A 14,200-nucleotide genomic window follows, 5' to 3' on the forward strand; every position below is an offset into this window, starting at 1 on the left:
AAAGAAAAGCAAAAGATAGGGTTTTACGAAAATGGTATCTTGATGCATAAGAGTGGCAAGTAAGGTTCGAATTAAGCCACCGTGAACTGGAAGGTAATAGGTTTCCGGTTGTTTTGAGTGAGACTGGGACAAAAACAGCAGTTCTACCTAATTTGTCTGATTGGATGTCCAAAACAACTACGTGTGTTAGATCTGTTAATCTCTCTTCCTCTCTTAATTTTTCCCTACTCCCTACCAAACTAAACTCCTAAGTGCAGCTTAACAGCTTCCTGTATTGTGGCTTGATGACAAAGCCATCACTACTGACCAACAAACCAATTCCAGCTTGTAGGGCTGTCCTTCATCAACCACCCTATTTTGTTTCTCTCACTCCTCCTCGTGCTCAGTTCCTATATTTTTGTTTCTTAGCTTGTTCATGTCGAAATGAGAGACAGAATGGAAAGGCTTGTTCTTCTTCCTTTCTCCATTGGTTGCGTCTCTGAGTCAAGTGTGGCCATAGGCGTGCACCAAACTAAAAGAGCAAAGACAGACACAAACTTATCTGCGTCAAGTCTCTCTCTCTCACACACACACTCACAAGATTGTTTTTACCTTCTTTTTTCTTTTCTTTTGTTCTTTCGAATCTCTGCAAACTTGATTATTTGATTTATGTTTCTTTGTCCTTGAGAAGGAACACAAGAAGAAGACGAGGAAAGCTCATCAAGCACAGAAAGTACGAAAAATTCGTTGAAGTTGCTTGCTCTTTCAAAGCCTAACGTATCCACTGGGTTTAATAAGCTAGTCAAGGGTTTGAAGACCTTTCCTCAGTTATTTGGTAAGTGTTTCAGCTCATTCCTTTTGTTTTTAAAACAAAGAAACTAGCTAGGATACCTGCACAATAATTAATTAACGTATACGAGTGTCCTTGCTTGCTCGAAGCCAATTGATAAAATGACCTTTTTTCTCAATTATATGGTTATTCATCACACTTGCATGTGGATACGCACACACGCAGAGTCTTGTTTTCTAGTTATAATTAATGGTCTTTATCTTTTCTAGCGTACAAAGAAGAGATGGAAGAATTGGAAGTGGAAATGGAAATTGGGTTGCCAACAAATGTTAAGCACGTGACACACATAGGGTGGGATGACTCACCAAATACTAACCCCGTTCAGGGCTGGGACAGTCTCATTTCTACCGATTTACTTTCCCTTCAATCTGCAACTTCAAGGCAGTTCGAGCTTGCCATAGCAGCAGGACAGGCTAATTCACCCCTTGTTAGGGCTTCCTCTGCTTAATCCAAACATGACTATAGAGATGACAGTGGATATTGTTGACCAATTGTGATGTTGGTGGTGGATATATATATGGATATATATATGTATATGTATATGGAATTGCAACTTTAAGTGAATGAGTGAAGCTTTACTGCCAACAGCATGATGAGGAACAATCCATTGGTAGAATTGAATTTAATTCTATTTAATTCATTTGATGTATAATTCAATTTTCATGTTTGTAACAGGATTCACATAAGTTTCTAATTTGAAATAAATTAGTTAAGTCTAAAGTTTTACCTCTTTTGCCTTTTAGTTACTAGTAAAACAGTTCAAATCTAAAAGGTGCATTCAAGAAGTGGGTAGTGGGGGTAGTTGTCTAGCTAGATGACACACCAAAATCTATATAATAGAATATTACATTTGCCTTTATTTTCATAAATATTTCTATTTAAGTAGATAAAATATTTTATTTAATTAGAGATCAATATGTGAAGAGACGAAAACTATTTATCATCAAGTAAGATGTAAATTTTATAATAACAATAATGAGAAACTTTATTACAGTTCAAATTAATTATAAAGGATTATATATGTGTGTGTTGGATATTTTATGAGTTTTTAACATTGTTGACATATTATTGGGAGTTTTGAAAATAAAAGAAAAAAAACAAAAGAAAAAAAATGAAATAAAAGATAAAAAATAAAGATAAAGAAAAGAGAAAAGCTTAGCTTACCGGCCAAAAATCAAGTGAGAGTGCATTGATTCAAATCTCAAATTCTATTGAGCCCATAACATCACAATTGGCTAAATCCTAAAATTGGTAAAGCAATCCAAAACCCAAAACCAAGTATGGGAATATGACCAAAAATTTACTATTGTTATAACATATTCTTGAGTTTGTATTGTTCATAAATTTTTAAAGAAAGAAAAAACATACGAAAAAAAAAACCAAGTTGTCTGACATTTTTTAGGGAAAGCAAAAAAAAAAAAAAACCAAACAACAAAAAAAGTCATTAATTAAAAAAAGGACCAAAATGAAAGAAATGAAGGGAAAAAAGAAGAAAATTTTGAAATGAAGAATTTTGAAAACAAAAACATAAGGGTTTAGGCTTTTATCTCAACCCAAAAGCTTTGTTTTATTTTTAAGTGTTTCATGTGGATAAGAAGTTCTCCTTATGGATTATATAGAATTTTAAAAAATAATAAATAAAGAAAGAGAAAAAAATATGTTTCCTTGATATTTGTATGGACATTAATGAAGTGTAAACGTTTTTGTTTTTCAACCAAAGTGATAGAAAATTTTGGTGAAGTGAGGCTGTTTGTTACTCATTGGAAAATATGAGGCTAAATTTTTATTTTTATTTATGATTTTTCTTTTCTTCCATCATGTTGTTCTTTTGTCCATGGTAATATTGTTTTTTTGGTTTGAGTTAATCTAACTCTTATATATGTTTGCATCATTCTTTCTTTGCATGAAAACCTGGATTTTGAACATAGAAAGATATAGGAGTATATGTTCTTATTTTTTGAGTTTTCCATAGAGGTTGATTTGTATAAATTTCTTTTCTTACATGTCCAAGTCTACGGGATACTTTGGTTATTCATTTTTTGCAAATTAAAATTATGAAATCTGTAATGGTAATTAAATTCATCCATTTTTTTCTTTTTTTAATGTAGTTAGATTGTTGGTTGTAATTTGCAAATTTGAATGAACTTTTTCCTTTCATGAATGATAGAAGTCCTTTAGGAAGTGTTAATTAGAATTGGTTTTTCTTTCATTACTTATTCTTTATTAGTATTGTGACTTACAAAAGCAACAATATATAACTAGTAAGGACAAGATAAAATGAGAAATGATACACAAAAAAATTTAGATGGTTCATTCAATTAGACTACATCCATAAGCAATAGAGAAGGATCTCATTATGAAATTTAGGAATTACAATAACTTTCTTGATAGGAGAATAATTGTCAATTTCTTTACTAATATGGGTAAACACCTCACACACTTTTTCTCATAAATATTGTGTATCTCTCACTCTTTTATGGGATTACTTTATTTTTCCTGGTGGTACAACAAAGACTTTGAAATGCACCCATTAATAGTTTGAGCATCCCAGCCTCCCTCTTTATTTTTAAAGGTAGGCCATGAATTGGTGCCTAACATTTCTTTAAAAAAACTAATATATCTACTTTATATTTTTCCACTTGATGACCTTGATTTTTAATAATGTCTTCACACTTAATCATTTGTGATTCTTCTATCCTTTCTACACTTTTATCTTCATAATGCTTACATTTTTATTACGTAATAAGAGGATCTATAACATATGGACTTATTAATATCGACTGGTTTGGCCAAAGTATCTACTTGTTTTTTCTTGGTGTGAATATTCTATAAATCCACACTTCTATCTTCCACCACATATCAAATAAAATGATACTAAACATCTAAGTGTTTTTTTTAATAAAATATTGATTTTTTAATATACGAGGCACTCTAACTATCACAATATAATAAAATCTTTTTTTGTTTGTATCTGAGCTCTTCCATGAGTATTCTTATTCATATTGCTTTTTTATGGGCTTATGTAGCTTTCATGTACTGAGCTTCTAATGTGGATAAAGTCACAATAGTCTTAAGTTTAGAGACCCAACTCATAGCTCATCTAGTATTATAAATATATAGCCTATAATGAATCTTCTTTTCTCAAGAGCACCTAAAAAATCTGAATCAATGTATTCTTTTATAGTAAATTTTCATCCTCTATAATATAATACAACATCTAAGGTGCTCTTGATATATCTTAAGATCCTTTTAATAGTATTCCAATGCTTTATATCAGGGTTCTCCATGTATCGATTGACTGCTTCAATTGCTTGTGCAATGTTTGGTCTTGTAAATAACATGAAAAACATGAAACTTCCCATTTCTAATGCATATGGTACTCAAGACATCTTTATTCTTTCTACTTCATTGATATAAGACATACTTTAATATAATTTGAAGTTAACATGAAGTAGGGTATAAATTAGCTTAGAATCTTGTATGTTGAAGTGTTGCAAAATTTTCTTTAAATATTTATATATGAAAGCTAGATTGTTGCGATGTCGCAGTCGCACAAATTAATTACCCTAGCTTCAAACACAACACACAAGATAGTATAGAGCAAGCAAGGGGTCGATCCCACAAGGAAGTTTCAAGTCAGATTTTTATGTTGTACGTTATGTAATTGGGGGGGATTTGGTTTGTGATTATCTAAACTATGGCAGCAATTAAACTAGCAAACACAATCAATTAAAACCGAAACTTATCAAGAAAAACAAACCTTGGTCGCAAGCACACATCCACCAACGGAAATTAGAACCGATCCTTGAAACAAAAATTGCAATTTATGTTCTAAAATTTTATCTTTTCTTAACATTGATTAATTAACGGATCCGCCGTATAACTAATCCTAACCAATAAACAATCAAAGTGTCCGCACTAATGATTCAATTTAATGGTAGCTTTAAGAACTAGATAATTTCATCAAGATTAACATACAAGTTGTCCGCAGCTTGTATCACTTTGTTCAAATGTTCTCTCTAAGTTCAATAATGTAGTTCCGCCACAATTATCAAGCTTAGTTGCTTCACAAGTTCATATATCACAACTCCGGTTTTGATATTAAACTTAGCAATAGATTGTTCACAACAATAACTTAGAGTCCGCTCTAGCAATCATCAACAACAATCATAGAAAATATGCATAGGAAAACAATCATACTCATTCATAACATAAACTGAAAATAGAAGGAAGAATAAATCTCACGGTTCTTGAAATCCGAAGGTTTGTTGTGTCCTTGCAACCAAGAAAAGAGCTTAGCCTTGCATAACTATTGAACAACTACTTCTAAAGAATGAAAAGAGCATGATTTTTTGGGTTTGTAGAGGAGAGAATTTGTGTTTATTCTCTGCTGGCTGCTGCCTCCTTCTGCTCTCCCTCTTTTCTGCTGGCTGCTGCCTCCTTCTCTCTTTCTTTTTATATGCTAAGAAACCCTAGTCTCTATTTTACAAAATAGTCCTCCCTTGAGTTGGCAGTTTACATTTAAGTACTTTAATAACTATTTTTTCCTAAAAGGAGAAATAGCCTTGCATGAAATCTTCAAGCTCTGACTTAGAGGAGCTAAATTACTGATATAAAAACTTGGATGTCGGTTTAGATGCTTCGGAACGTAATTTGGACTCGTTTCTTCACGAAACCTGTTTGCTGGCAGAATTCAGTTGTCATCTTTGGAAAATCATATCTCCCTCATATGACATTGTTTTTGGCTGAAATTTTGAACGTGGATAGGTATTTGAATTAGGAATCCAAGAAAATTTAGTTTGCATCAATCGGACTTCTGTAGCTCCAGATATTAAATTTGGAATGGCCAAAGGTCAACACTGGCAGAATGCGAGATTTGACTTTGCAGGATGTGATTTCCATGATCTTTCTCCTTTTATTTTTCTTGCATTACATTTCCAGAAAGGTATGGATGTTAGCTTTTTAGTGCCACTGGAATCACTTCATTTCGATCTCTAGAACTCACGCTCTGCACAAAACATCGACTGAACATCAAATCTGCCAATTACCTCCAATTTACTCCTTTTTGCATCTTTCATCCAAAAATGCCTTCAAAACATAAAACAAAGAATATCAAGGCATTTTATATATAAAACATGGACAAAACATTAGGTAGATGTGGGTGAAACTATCGAATAATATGGTTACATCAAATACCCCCACACTTAGCTCTTGCTCGTCCTCGAGAAAGGATAAATAAAATCAAATTGAAAATAACTATGATCAATCTCTTAATCTCCCATCAATGTCCAAGAATATATGCATTATAAACAAGAATACAATCATGAAGGATAAATAGTATAATTCTCATGAATTCATTTACATGCAAACTTCAAAACTCAATCAATTGTCGAGATTTAAATGAAATCTATGCCATGCCAAAGTGATAGGTCCTCTCATTGATATACACTCCAACACTCATGTGTTTAGGGTTTATGTGTTTAAATCTTTCAAATTCAATCAAAGAGTATGTTCTACCATAGGCTTGCTTTTCAATCTCATCTCCATTAGCAACTTATTACAAGTACTACATGAATCAAAAGGTCTTATTTTCCGGTTGTAATGGGGCTAAGGTTAAGGTGAGGTAAAAGAAAGTAAAAGGAAAGGTTCAAACCAAAGAAAGTAGAGCATTCTGAAAAATGATATTTCAAACAAGATATTTCATCAAAGCACATAAATTTTCCATCTTTAATCACCAATGCTTAGCTTCTTTTGATTTCAAGCTTTTTCAACATAAAATCTTAAGAACATAAAGGAACACTTTTTTTTTGTTCTTTTTTTCTTTTTTTTTCTTTTTCTTTTTACCTTTGGCAACTTTGCCCATCTTTTCATCAAGCATCACTTCTTCTTTCTTTTCACATAATTTCCAACCATAATTCCATGAGATATCATAAGTATATGCTCTACTAATCCTTGGCCAAGGGAAAAGGAAAACATATAAAAAGTTAAGGTTTATACATGGATAAAGCAAAGAAAAGATAAACAAGCTCAAAAAGGGCTCACTAAGGATAATATGCTTTAGGTTGGCTTTTTGGCTCAAGTGGTTAAAATTTCTAATGCCTTTATCATCTTCATGTATATATGTAATGCGAATGTAATCTCAACAAGATATGAAGCAAGTTCTAGAGATACATATCATTGAAAGAATGCATACTCAAAGAATATAATGTTGAAGGCTCAAAAGCTTGCATTGGTATAACACTATAAAGTCAACATGACATATTCTCAAAGTCAATCTCTAAACCAATTCAACCTTAAAATTTGCATGCATACTCCATTTAATTTATATCTTCATCTATCTCAATTAATTCTCATACATAATACTCATATTCTCAAAAACCAATGGGAGTTAAAAAGATCAAACACATTTTTTTTAAAAAAAAGAACAACAAAGAAAACTAAAATTAGAAAACCAACATTCTCCCAATACCCCCACACTTAAAACACAACATTGTCCTCAATGTTGAAATAAAAGCAAAGGAATAGAAGAGAATGACATAAAATAAATTAAAATGCGAAAAAATAAAAGATAAGGAAAAAGAAAGCAAATCTGATTATTTTTTTTTGTGCTGGGTTGCCTCCCAGTAAGCGCTTTTGTTTTATGTCATTGGCTTGACATGTGGCATGCTCATTCTTCATAGATTGGTTCAGCTAACTCTACAGAAGCGATGAGTTCTGCCTTCCAACCTTCATAGAAAGGTTTCAAACGATGCCCATTGACCTTGAGTACTTTGTTGGTTTCTAAACTTGTAATTTCAACTGCACCATAAGGAAAAACATTAGAAACAACAAAGGGTCCAATCCAATGAGAGCGCAATTTTCCAGGAAAAAGTTTCAAACGCGAATGATAAAGAAGGACTTTGTCTCCAACATGAAACTCCTTTCTTGTAAGCATTCGGTCATGAAGATTCTTAGTCTTTTCTTTGTAAATCCTCGCATTCTCGTAAGCATCATTTCGAATTTCTTCCAACTCTTGCAGTTGCAGTTTTCTTGCAATCCCAGCAGCATCATAATCCATGTTACATTGTCTAATGGCCCAAAAAGCTTTGTGTTCAAGCTCCACCGGTAGATGACATGCTTTCCCATAAATCATTCTATAAGGTGACATTCCTATAGGTGATTTATAAGCAGTCCGATAAGCCCAAAGTGCATCTCCAAGATGTAGACTCCAATCTCGCCGGTTAGGTTGCACTGTTTTCTCCAAAATGGACTTGATTTCTCGATTTGAAATTTCAGCTTGGCCATTCGTTTGAGGATGATATGCTGTGGAAGTTCGATGAGTCACATGATATATACGTAGCAATGCTTCCATGGAACGATTACATAAATGAGTGCCACGATCACTAATGATAGCTTTAGGGATTCCAAACCTGTCAAATATATGAGTCCTGACAAAATCTAAAACAACCTTAGCATCGTTAGTTCGTGTGGCTTTCGCCTCAATCCATTTGGACACATAATCAACAGCAAGAAGAATATAAAGATTGCCAAATGAAGAAGGAAATGGACCCATAAAGTCAATACCCCAAACATCAAAAATTTCACTTACAAGAATATTCGTTAAAGGCATTTGATTCTTATGAGTGATATTACCTATTCTTTGGCATTTTTCACATGATTTGCAGAAGTGATATGCATCTTTAAAAATAGAAGGCCAATAGAAACCACTTTCAAGTACCTTGTGGGCTGTTCTTTTTGCTCCAAAATGCCCACCACAAGAATGAGAATGACAAAAAGTGAGAATGGAATGAAATTCATCTTGTGGTACACACCTCCTAACTACTTGATCCGCACAAAATTTCCAAAGGTAAGGATCGTCCCAAAAATAATATTTAGCATCAGCTCGTAACTTATCTTTTTAGGGTTTAGACAAACCTGGAGGGAATTCTTTGGTGACTAAATAGTTTACCAAATCAGCATACCATGGTCTTGTAGAGGAATGCAACATATACAACTGCTCATCGGGGAATGTCTCTCTTATTGTATCGATCTGTATATCCTCGGTCCTCAGTCGGCTCAAGTGATCAGCCACATGGTTTTCAGCACCTTTTTTGTCATTGATCTCAAGATCAAATTCTTGTAAAAGCAAGATCCACCTAATCAGTCTTGGTTTGGACTCCTTCTTCTTCAAAAGATACCTGAGAGCTGCATGGTCAGTAAAAACAATGACTTTTGTACCAAGTAGATATGACCTGAATTTTTCAAGAGCAAACACCACTGCAAAAAGTTCCTTTTCAGTTGTATGGTAATTGCATTGTGCTCCATCCAACATGCGAGAAACATAGGCGATAACATGCAAATTCTTCCTAATTCTTTGCCCAAGCACAGCTACTACTGCATAGTCACTCGCATCACACATTATCTCAAAAGGTTCATCCCAATTTGGTGGTTGGATGATAGGGGCAGATGTGACACGTCTCTTAAGCTCATCATGGGCATCTTTACATGCTTGATCAAACACAAAATCCACTTCTTTGGCTAATAATTTGCACAAGGGTGCTGTAATCTTCGAGAAATCTTTGATAAAGCGTCGATAGAAACCTGCATGGCCTAGAAAAGAACGAACTTCCCTCACGCATGAGGGGTAAGGCAATGATGAAATAACATCTATCTTAGCTTTATCAACCTCTAATCCATGTGAAGACACAACATGCCCAAGAACTATTCCTTGTTCTACCATAAATAACACTTTTCATAGTTCAAGACAAGGTTAGTTTCAATGCACCTTTTCAAGATGAAAGATAAATTTTCTAGACATTTATCAAAAGAATCACCATACACCGTGAAATCATCCATAAAAACCTCAATTATTCTTTCAACATAGTCAGAAAAAATACTCATCATGCATCTTTGAAAAGTTGCAGGAGCATTACAGAGACCAAAAGGCATTCTCCTATATGCATATGTACCAAATGGACATGTAAATGTAGTCTTTTCTTGATCCTCGGGATTAATAACAATCTGATTGTATCCACTATATCCATCAAGAAAGCAATAAAAAGACTTACCTGCTAGGCGTTCAAGCATTTGATCCATGAATGGTAATGGGAAATGATCTTTGCGTGTAGAAAGATTGAGCTTTCTGTAATCAACACACATTCTCCATCCACTCGAGATGCGAGTAGGAATGAGCTCATCATTTTTGTTTTTCACCAACGTGATTCCGGTCTTTTTGGGCACCACATGGATTGGCGCGACCCATTTACTGTCAGTGATGGGGTAAATGACTCCTGCATCTAACAATTTCAAAATTTCAGCTTTCACTACCTCCATCATAGGCGGGTTCAACCTCCTTTGCATTTCCCTTGTTGGTTTTGCGTTGTCCTCCAATAGTATGTGATGCATACACATTGAGGGACTAATACCCTTGATGTCGGCTAAAGTCCATCCAATGGTCGTCTTGTGATCACACAACAACTTCACAAGTTTTTCCTCTTGCATACTTGTCAAACCTTTTGCTATGATAACAGGAAGTGTATTGTTGTTGCCAATGAATACATACTTCAAATTATCGGGCAAAGGTTTTAATTCTAACTCGGGGGCCTGTAAAATAGATGGCAAAAGCTTTTTATGTGAGAGTACTAAATCAACAAAGACATTACCATGGGGAACGGCTTGCAAAGCTTGTAAGGCCAATACTGATTCGTGCACGTTTTGGGGAACACACACGTGCCTCTCCATCTCTTCTATCTTGGTGAAATCATAGCCATAGCTCAAAGCTATGCTTAATCCATCTTCGCAATCAAAATCACAAACTTGCTGCACACACTTATCAATTTGGTCATAACATGTGATAGAATAAACATTGCTATAAGGATATTTCATTGCATCATGAAAATTGAATTCAATTTTTTCATCTCCTACTTCCATAGACAAGTTATCCTTACCACAATCAATCTTTGTGTTGGCGGTTTTCAAGAATGGTCTCCCAAACAATATAGGAGTGCTGGATGATGAATCACAAGAATCATGTTCCATATCAAGAATATAAAAATCACATGGAATAACCAAACTATCAATCTTGACTAGGACATCTTCTATCACACGAAGTGGATAAACAAAACTACGATCCGCAAGTTGTATTACAATGCTAGTTTTATTCAAAGGCTCAAGACTAAGAGAATCATAAACATGTTTGGGCATAACACTAATGGATGCACCTAAATCGCATAAAGCTCTTTTAAAACTAGCATTACCAATAACACATGGGATAGTAAACGCACCTAGGTCTTTTTGTTTCAAAGGCAGATTCTTTTGAACAACGGCATATACAACTTCACCCATACTTACCGTTTCATGACCTTTCAGTTTGAAAGCTCTCTTGGTAGTACACAACTCCTTCAAGAATTTTGCATACTTGGGAATTTGTTTGATAGCATCAAGCAAAGGAATGTTGAGTTTCACTTTCTTGAAAACCTCTAAAATCTCTTTTTCTTTGTCTTCTTTCTTTGACCTAGAAGAACTCACAGGAAAGGGTGGAATTGTTTTAAAACTGGAATTAATTGAGTGAGGAGTTACCTTTGGAGTGTTGGTCTTTATTTCAGTTTGTGGAGGAGGAGGATGTTTCTTCTTTGTACTTAATTCAGTTTCTATCTCTTCTTCTTCCTCCATCTCAATTTGTTTCGACCTTTTCTCTTCAATTTCTTTCCCACTTCGCAGCATGATCGCACTAACATTCTCTTTTGGATTCAATGCTTGGGAGGGCAACTTTCCATTCATTTGTGCTTCCAATTTCCCTACACTTGAAGCTACTTGCCCCATTTGCTTTTCCAAGTTGTGAATACTTGACCTTGTTTCTTGTTGAAAAGACATGACATTTTGTTGCAAGGTAACAGTATTAGAAGCCAAAGTTTTAATCATCTCACGAAGATCATCATTGGATGATGACCCCATAACATTGGAGTTTGTGAATGGAGGGGGTTGTCTTGCTTGATAATTTTGTTGGGGCTGAAATCCATGGGGATGGAACTGTCGGCCTTGATTGCCTTGTTGGGATGGGTTGCCGTAGCGTAAGTTGGGATGATCTCTCCATCCGGGATTGTACGTGTTGGAAAAGGGATCATATTTACGCTGGGGCTGTCCGTTGAATGTTCCATCAATTGCATGAGCTTGTTCAATGTAATCTTCTTGCATTGTTGGGCACACATCCGAAGCATGTCCTTGTAAGGAGCATATGCTACAAACTTTCACCTGCTGCACATTTTCGCAAGCCAAAGAACGCACAAGAGAAGTAAGATCATTAACTTTATTTTCAAGGTTAGAAAAACTTACCTCATTTACTCGTTTGTTGGAGAAGTCTCCACGAGTGCCAAATTGTTTTGAGTTGGCTGCCATGTTTGAGATCAATTGGCGTGCAGCCTCGGGTGTCTTATCCACCAATGCGCCTCCACTTGCAGCATCAATGATATTACGGTCAGTAGGCATCAATCCTTCATAGAAATATTGAATGAGCAGCTGATCGGGTATTTGATGATGAGGACATTGAATGCAGAGTTGCTCAAATCTTTCCCAATATTCAGAGAGTGTCTCTCCATGAGATTGCCGAATCCCACATATTTCTTTCCTTATGTTGGCAACTCGAGATGCTGGGAAATACTTCTCAAGGAAAATCTTCTTCATGGCATTCCAAGTTCCAATAGATCCTGGGAGAATAGAGAAAAGCCATGCCTTTGCTGCCCCCTTCAAAGAGAAAGGGAAAGCTTTCAACTTAATTGTTCTTCATCAACTCCATTCGGTTTCATGCCAACACAAACCATATGGAACTCCTTGAGATGAGTATGAGGATCTTCTCCTGCAAGACCATTAAATGTTGGTAACAAATGTATAAAACCAGATTTGAGCTCAAAGTTTACATTATTGTCAATGTTTATGCACAATGGTTGATTTTCCATATTAGGAGCAGCAAGCTCCTTGAGTGTTTGTTGTCGTGCAACCGCCATGGTGTTGAGGCGAGCTTCCTTTCTTAACCTGCGTAAAGTGCTTTCTATTTCAAGATCAATATGCACTTGAATTTGATTAGTAGAACAGGTCACAGGCATAAATTGCTAAGAAAACTCAAAAGAAAGTAACCACACAAGAGATCGAAAACAATGCAAATTGTACGAAAATCCTACGGTAGAAAACTAAAACTGTCTAAAAACACTAGAAAACAGCGGAATTTGGCCTCAATAGGGTGGGCCTCAATAGGGTGGGGCTAGTGATTAATCAGTAGTCCTGTTCAGAGCGTCGTTTCCCTTCAGGAAACAAAAGGCCAATACCTAATTCCACCAAAAACTCTGTTTTGAACAGTACCGTGCTGCAAGTGAACAGTACCGTCGCAAGCAAAAATTCTGCTTCTCTTTTTTATTTTTTTTGAATCACAGTAAATAAAAATAACAGTACAAGCACAAGAATCAACTAAAATTACCTCCCCGGCAACGGCGCCAAAATTTGTTGCGATGTTGTAGTCGCACAAATTAATTACCCTAGCTTCAAACACAACACACAAGATAGTATAGAGCAAGCAAGGGGTCGATCCCACAAGGAAGTTTCAAGTCAGATTTTTATGTTGTACGTTATGTAATTGGGGGGGATTTGGTTTGTGATTATCTAAACTATGGCAGCAATTAAACTAGCAAACACAATCAATTAAAACCGAAACTTATCAAGAAAAACAAACCTTGGTCGCAAGCACACATCCACCAACGGAAATTAGAACCGATCCTTGAAACAAAAATTGCAATTTATGTTCTGAAATTTTATCTTTTCTTAACATTGATTAATTAACGGATCCGCCGTATAACTAATCCTAACCAATAAACAATCAAAGTGTCCGCACTAATGATTCAATTTAATGGTAGCTTTAAGAACTAGATAATTTCATCAAGATTAACATACAAGTTGTCCGCAGCTTGTATCACTTTGTTCAAATGTTCTCTCTAAGTTCAATAATGTAGTTCCGCCACAATTATCAAGCTTAGTTGCTTCACAAGTTCATATATCACAACTCCGGTTTTGATATTAAACTTAGCAATAGATTGTTCACAACAATAACTTAGAGTCCGCTCTAGCAATCATCAACAACAATCATAGAAAATATGCATAGGAAAACAATCATACTCATTCATAACATAAACTGAAAATAGAAGGAAGAATAAATCTCACGGTTCTTGAAATCCGAAGGTTTGTTGTGTCCTTGCAACCAAGAAAAGAGCTTAGCCTTGCATAACTATTGAACAACTACTTCTAAAGAATGAAAAGAGCATGATTTTTTTGGGTTTGTAGAGGAGAGAATTTGTGTTTATTCTCTGCTGGCTGCTGCCTCCTTCTGCTCTCCCTCTTTTCTGCTGGTTG

At 35.1% G+C, this 14,200-nt stretch overlaps 1 protein-coding gene and 1 non-coding gene across 2 annotated transcripts; both read left to right on the forward strand.

Annotated features, from left to right (window-relative positions):
* The first annotated feature begins 293 nt into the window (after nt 1-293).
* LOC133668481 (CRIB domain-containing protein RIC4-like) lies at nt 294-1,555 on the forward strand. Its single transcript, XM_062088356.1, has 3 exons — nt 294-550; nt 671-814; nt 1,039-1,555. The coding sequence occupies exons 1-3, from the start codon at nt 424-426 to the stop codon at nt 1,275-1,277; spliced, it is 510 nt and encodes a 169-aa protein (XP_061944340.1). The 5' UTR covers nt 294-423; the 3' UTR covers nt 1,278-1,555.
* Nucleotides 1,556-12,332: 10,777 nt separating this feature from the next.
* On the forward strand, nt 12,333-12,439 carry LOC133668855 (small nucleolar RNA R71). Its single transcript, XR_009833809.1, has one exon. It is a non-coding gene; the product is annotated as a small nucleolar RNA R71 (small nucleolar RNA).
* The last annotated feature ends 1,761 nt before the right edge of the window (nt 12,440-14,200 follow it).

The sequence above is a fragment of the Populus nigra genome, chromosome 11 (assembly GCF_951802175.1).
Source record: "Populus nigra chromosome 11, ddPopNigr1.1, whole genome shotgun sequence".
Taxonomy (NCBI): domain Eukaryota; kingdom Viridiplantae; phylum Streptophyta; class Magnoliopsida; order Malpighiales; family Salicaceae; genus Populus; species Populus nigra.

Bases quoted from the DNA above. Each gene is read 5' to 3' on its own strand.
- LOC133668481 (XM_062088356.1), top strand. From the start codon at position 424: ATGAGAGACAGAATGGAAAGGCTTGTTCTTCTTCCTTTCTCCATTGGT. The intron at 551-670 runs GTCTCTCTCTCT...GTCCTTGAGAAG, and splicing joins CACAAACTTATCTGCGTCAA to GAACACAAGAAGAAGACGAG. The intron at 815-1,038 runs GTAAGTGTTTCA...TATCTTTTCTAG, and splicing joins GACCTTTCCTCAGTTATTTG to CGTACAAAGAAGAGATGGAA.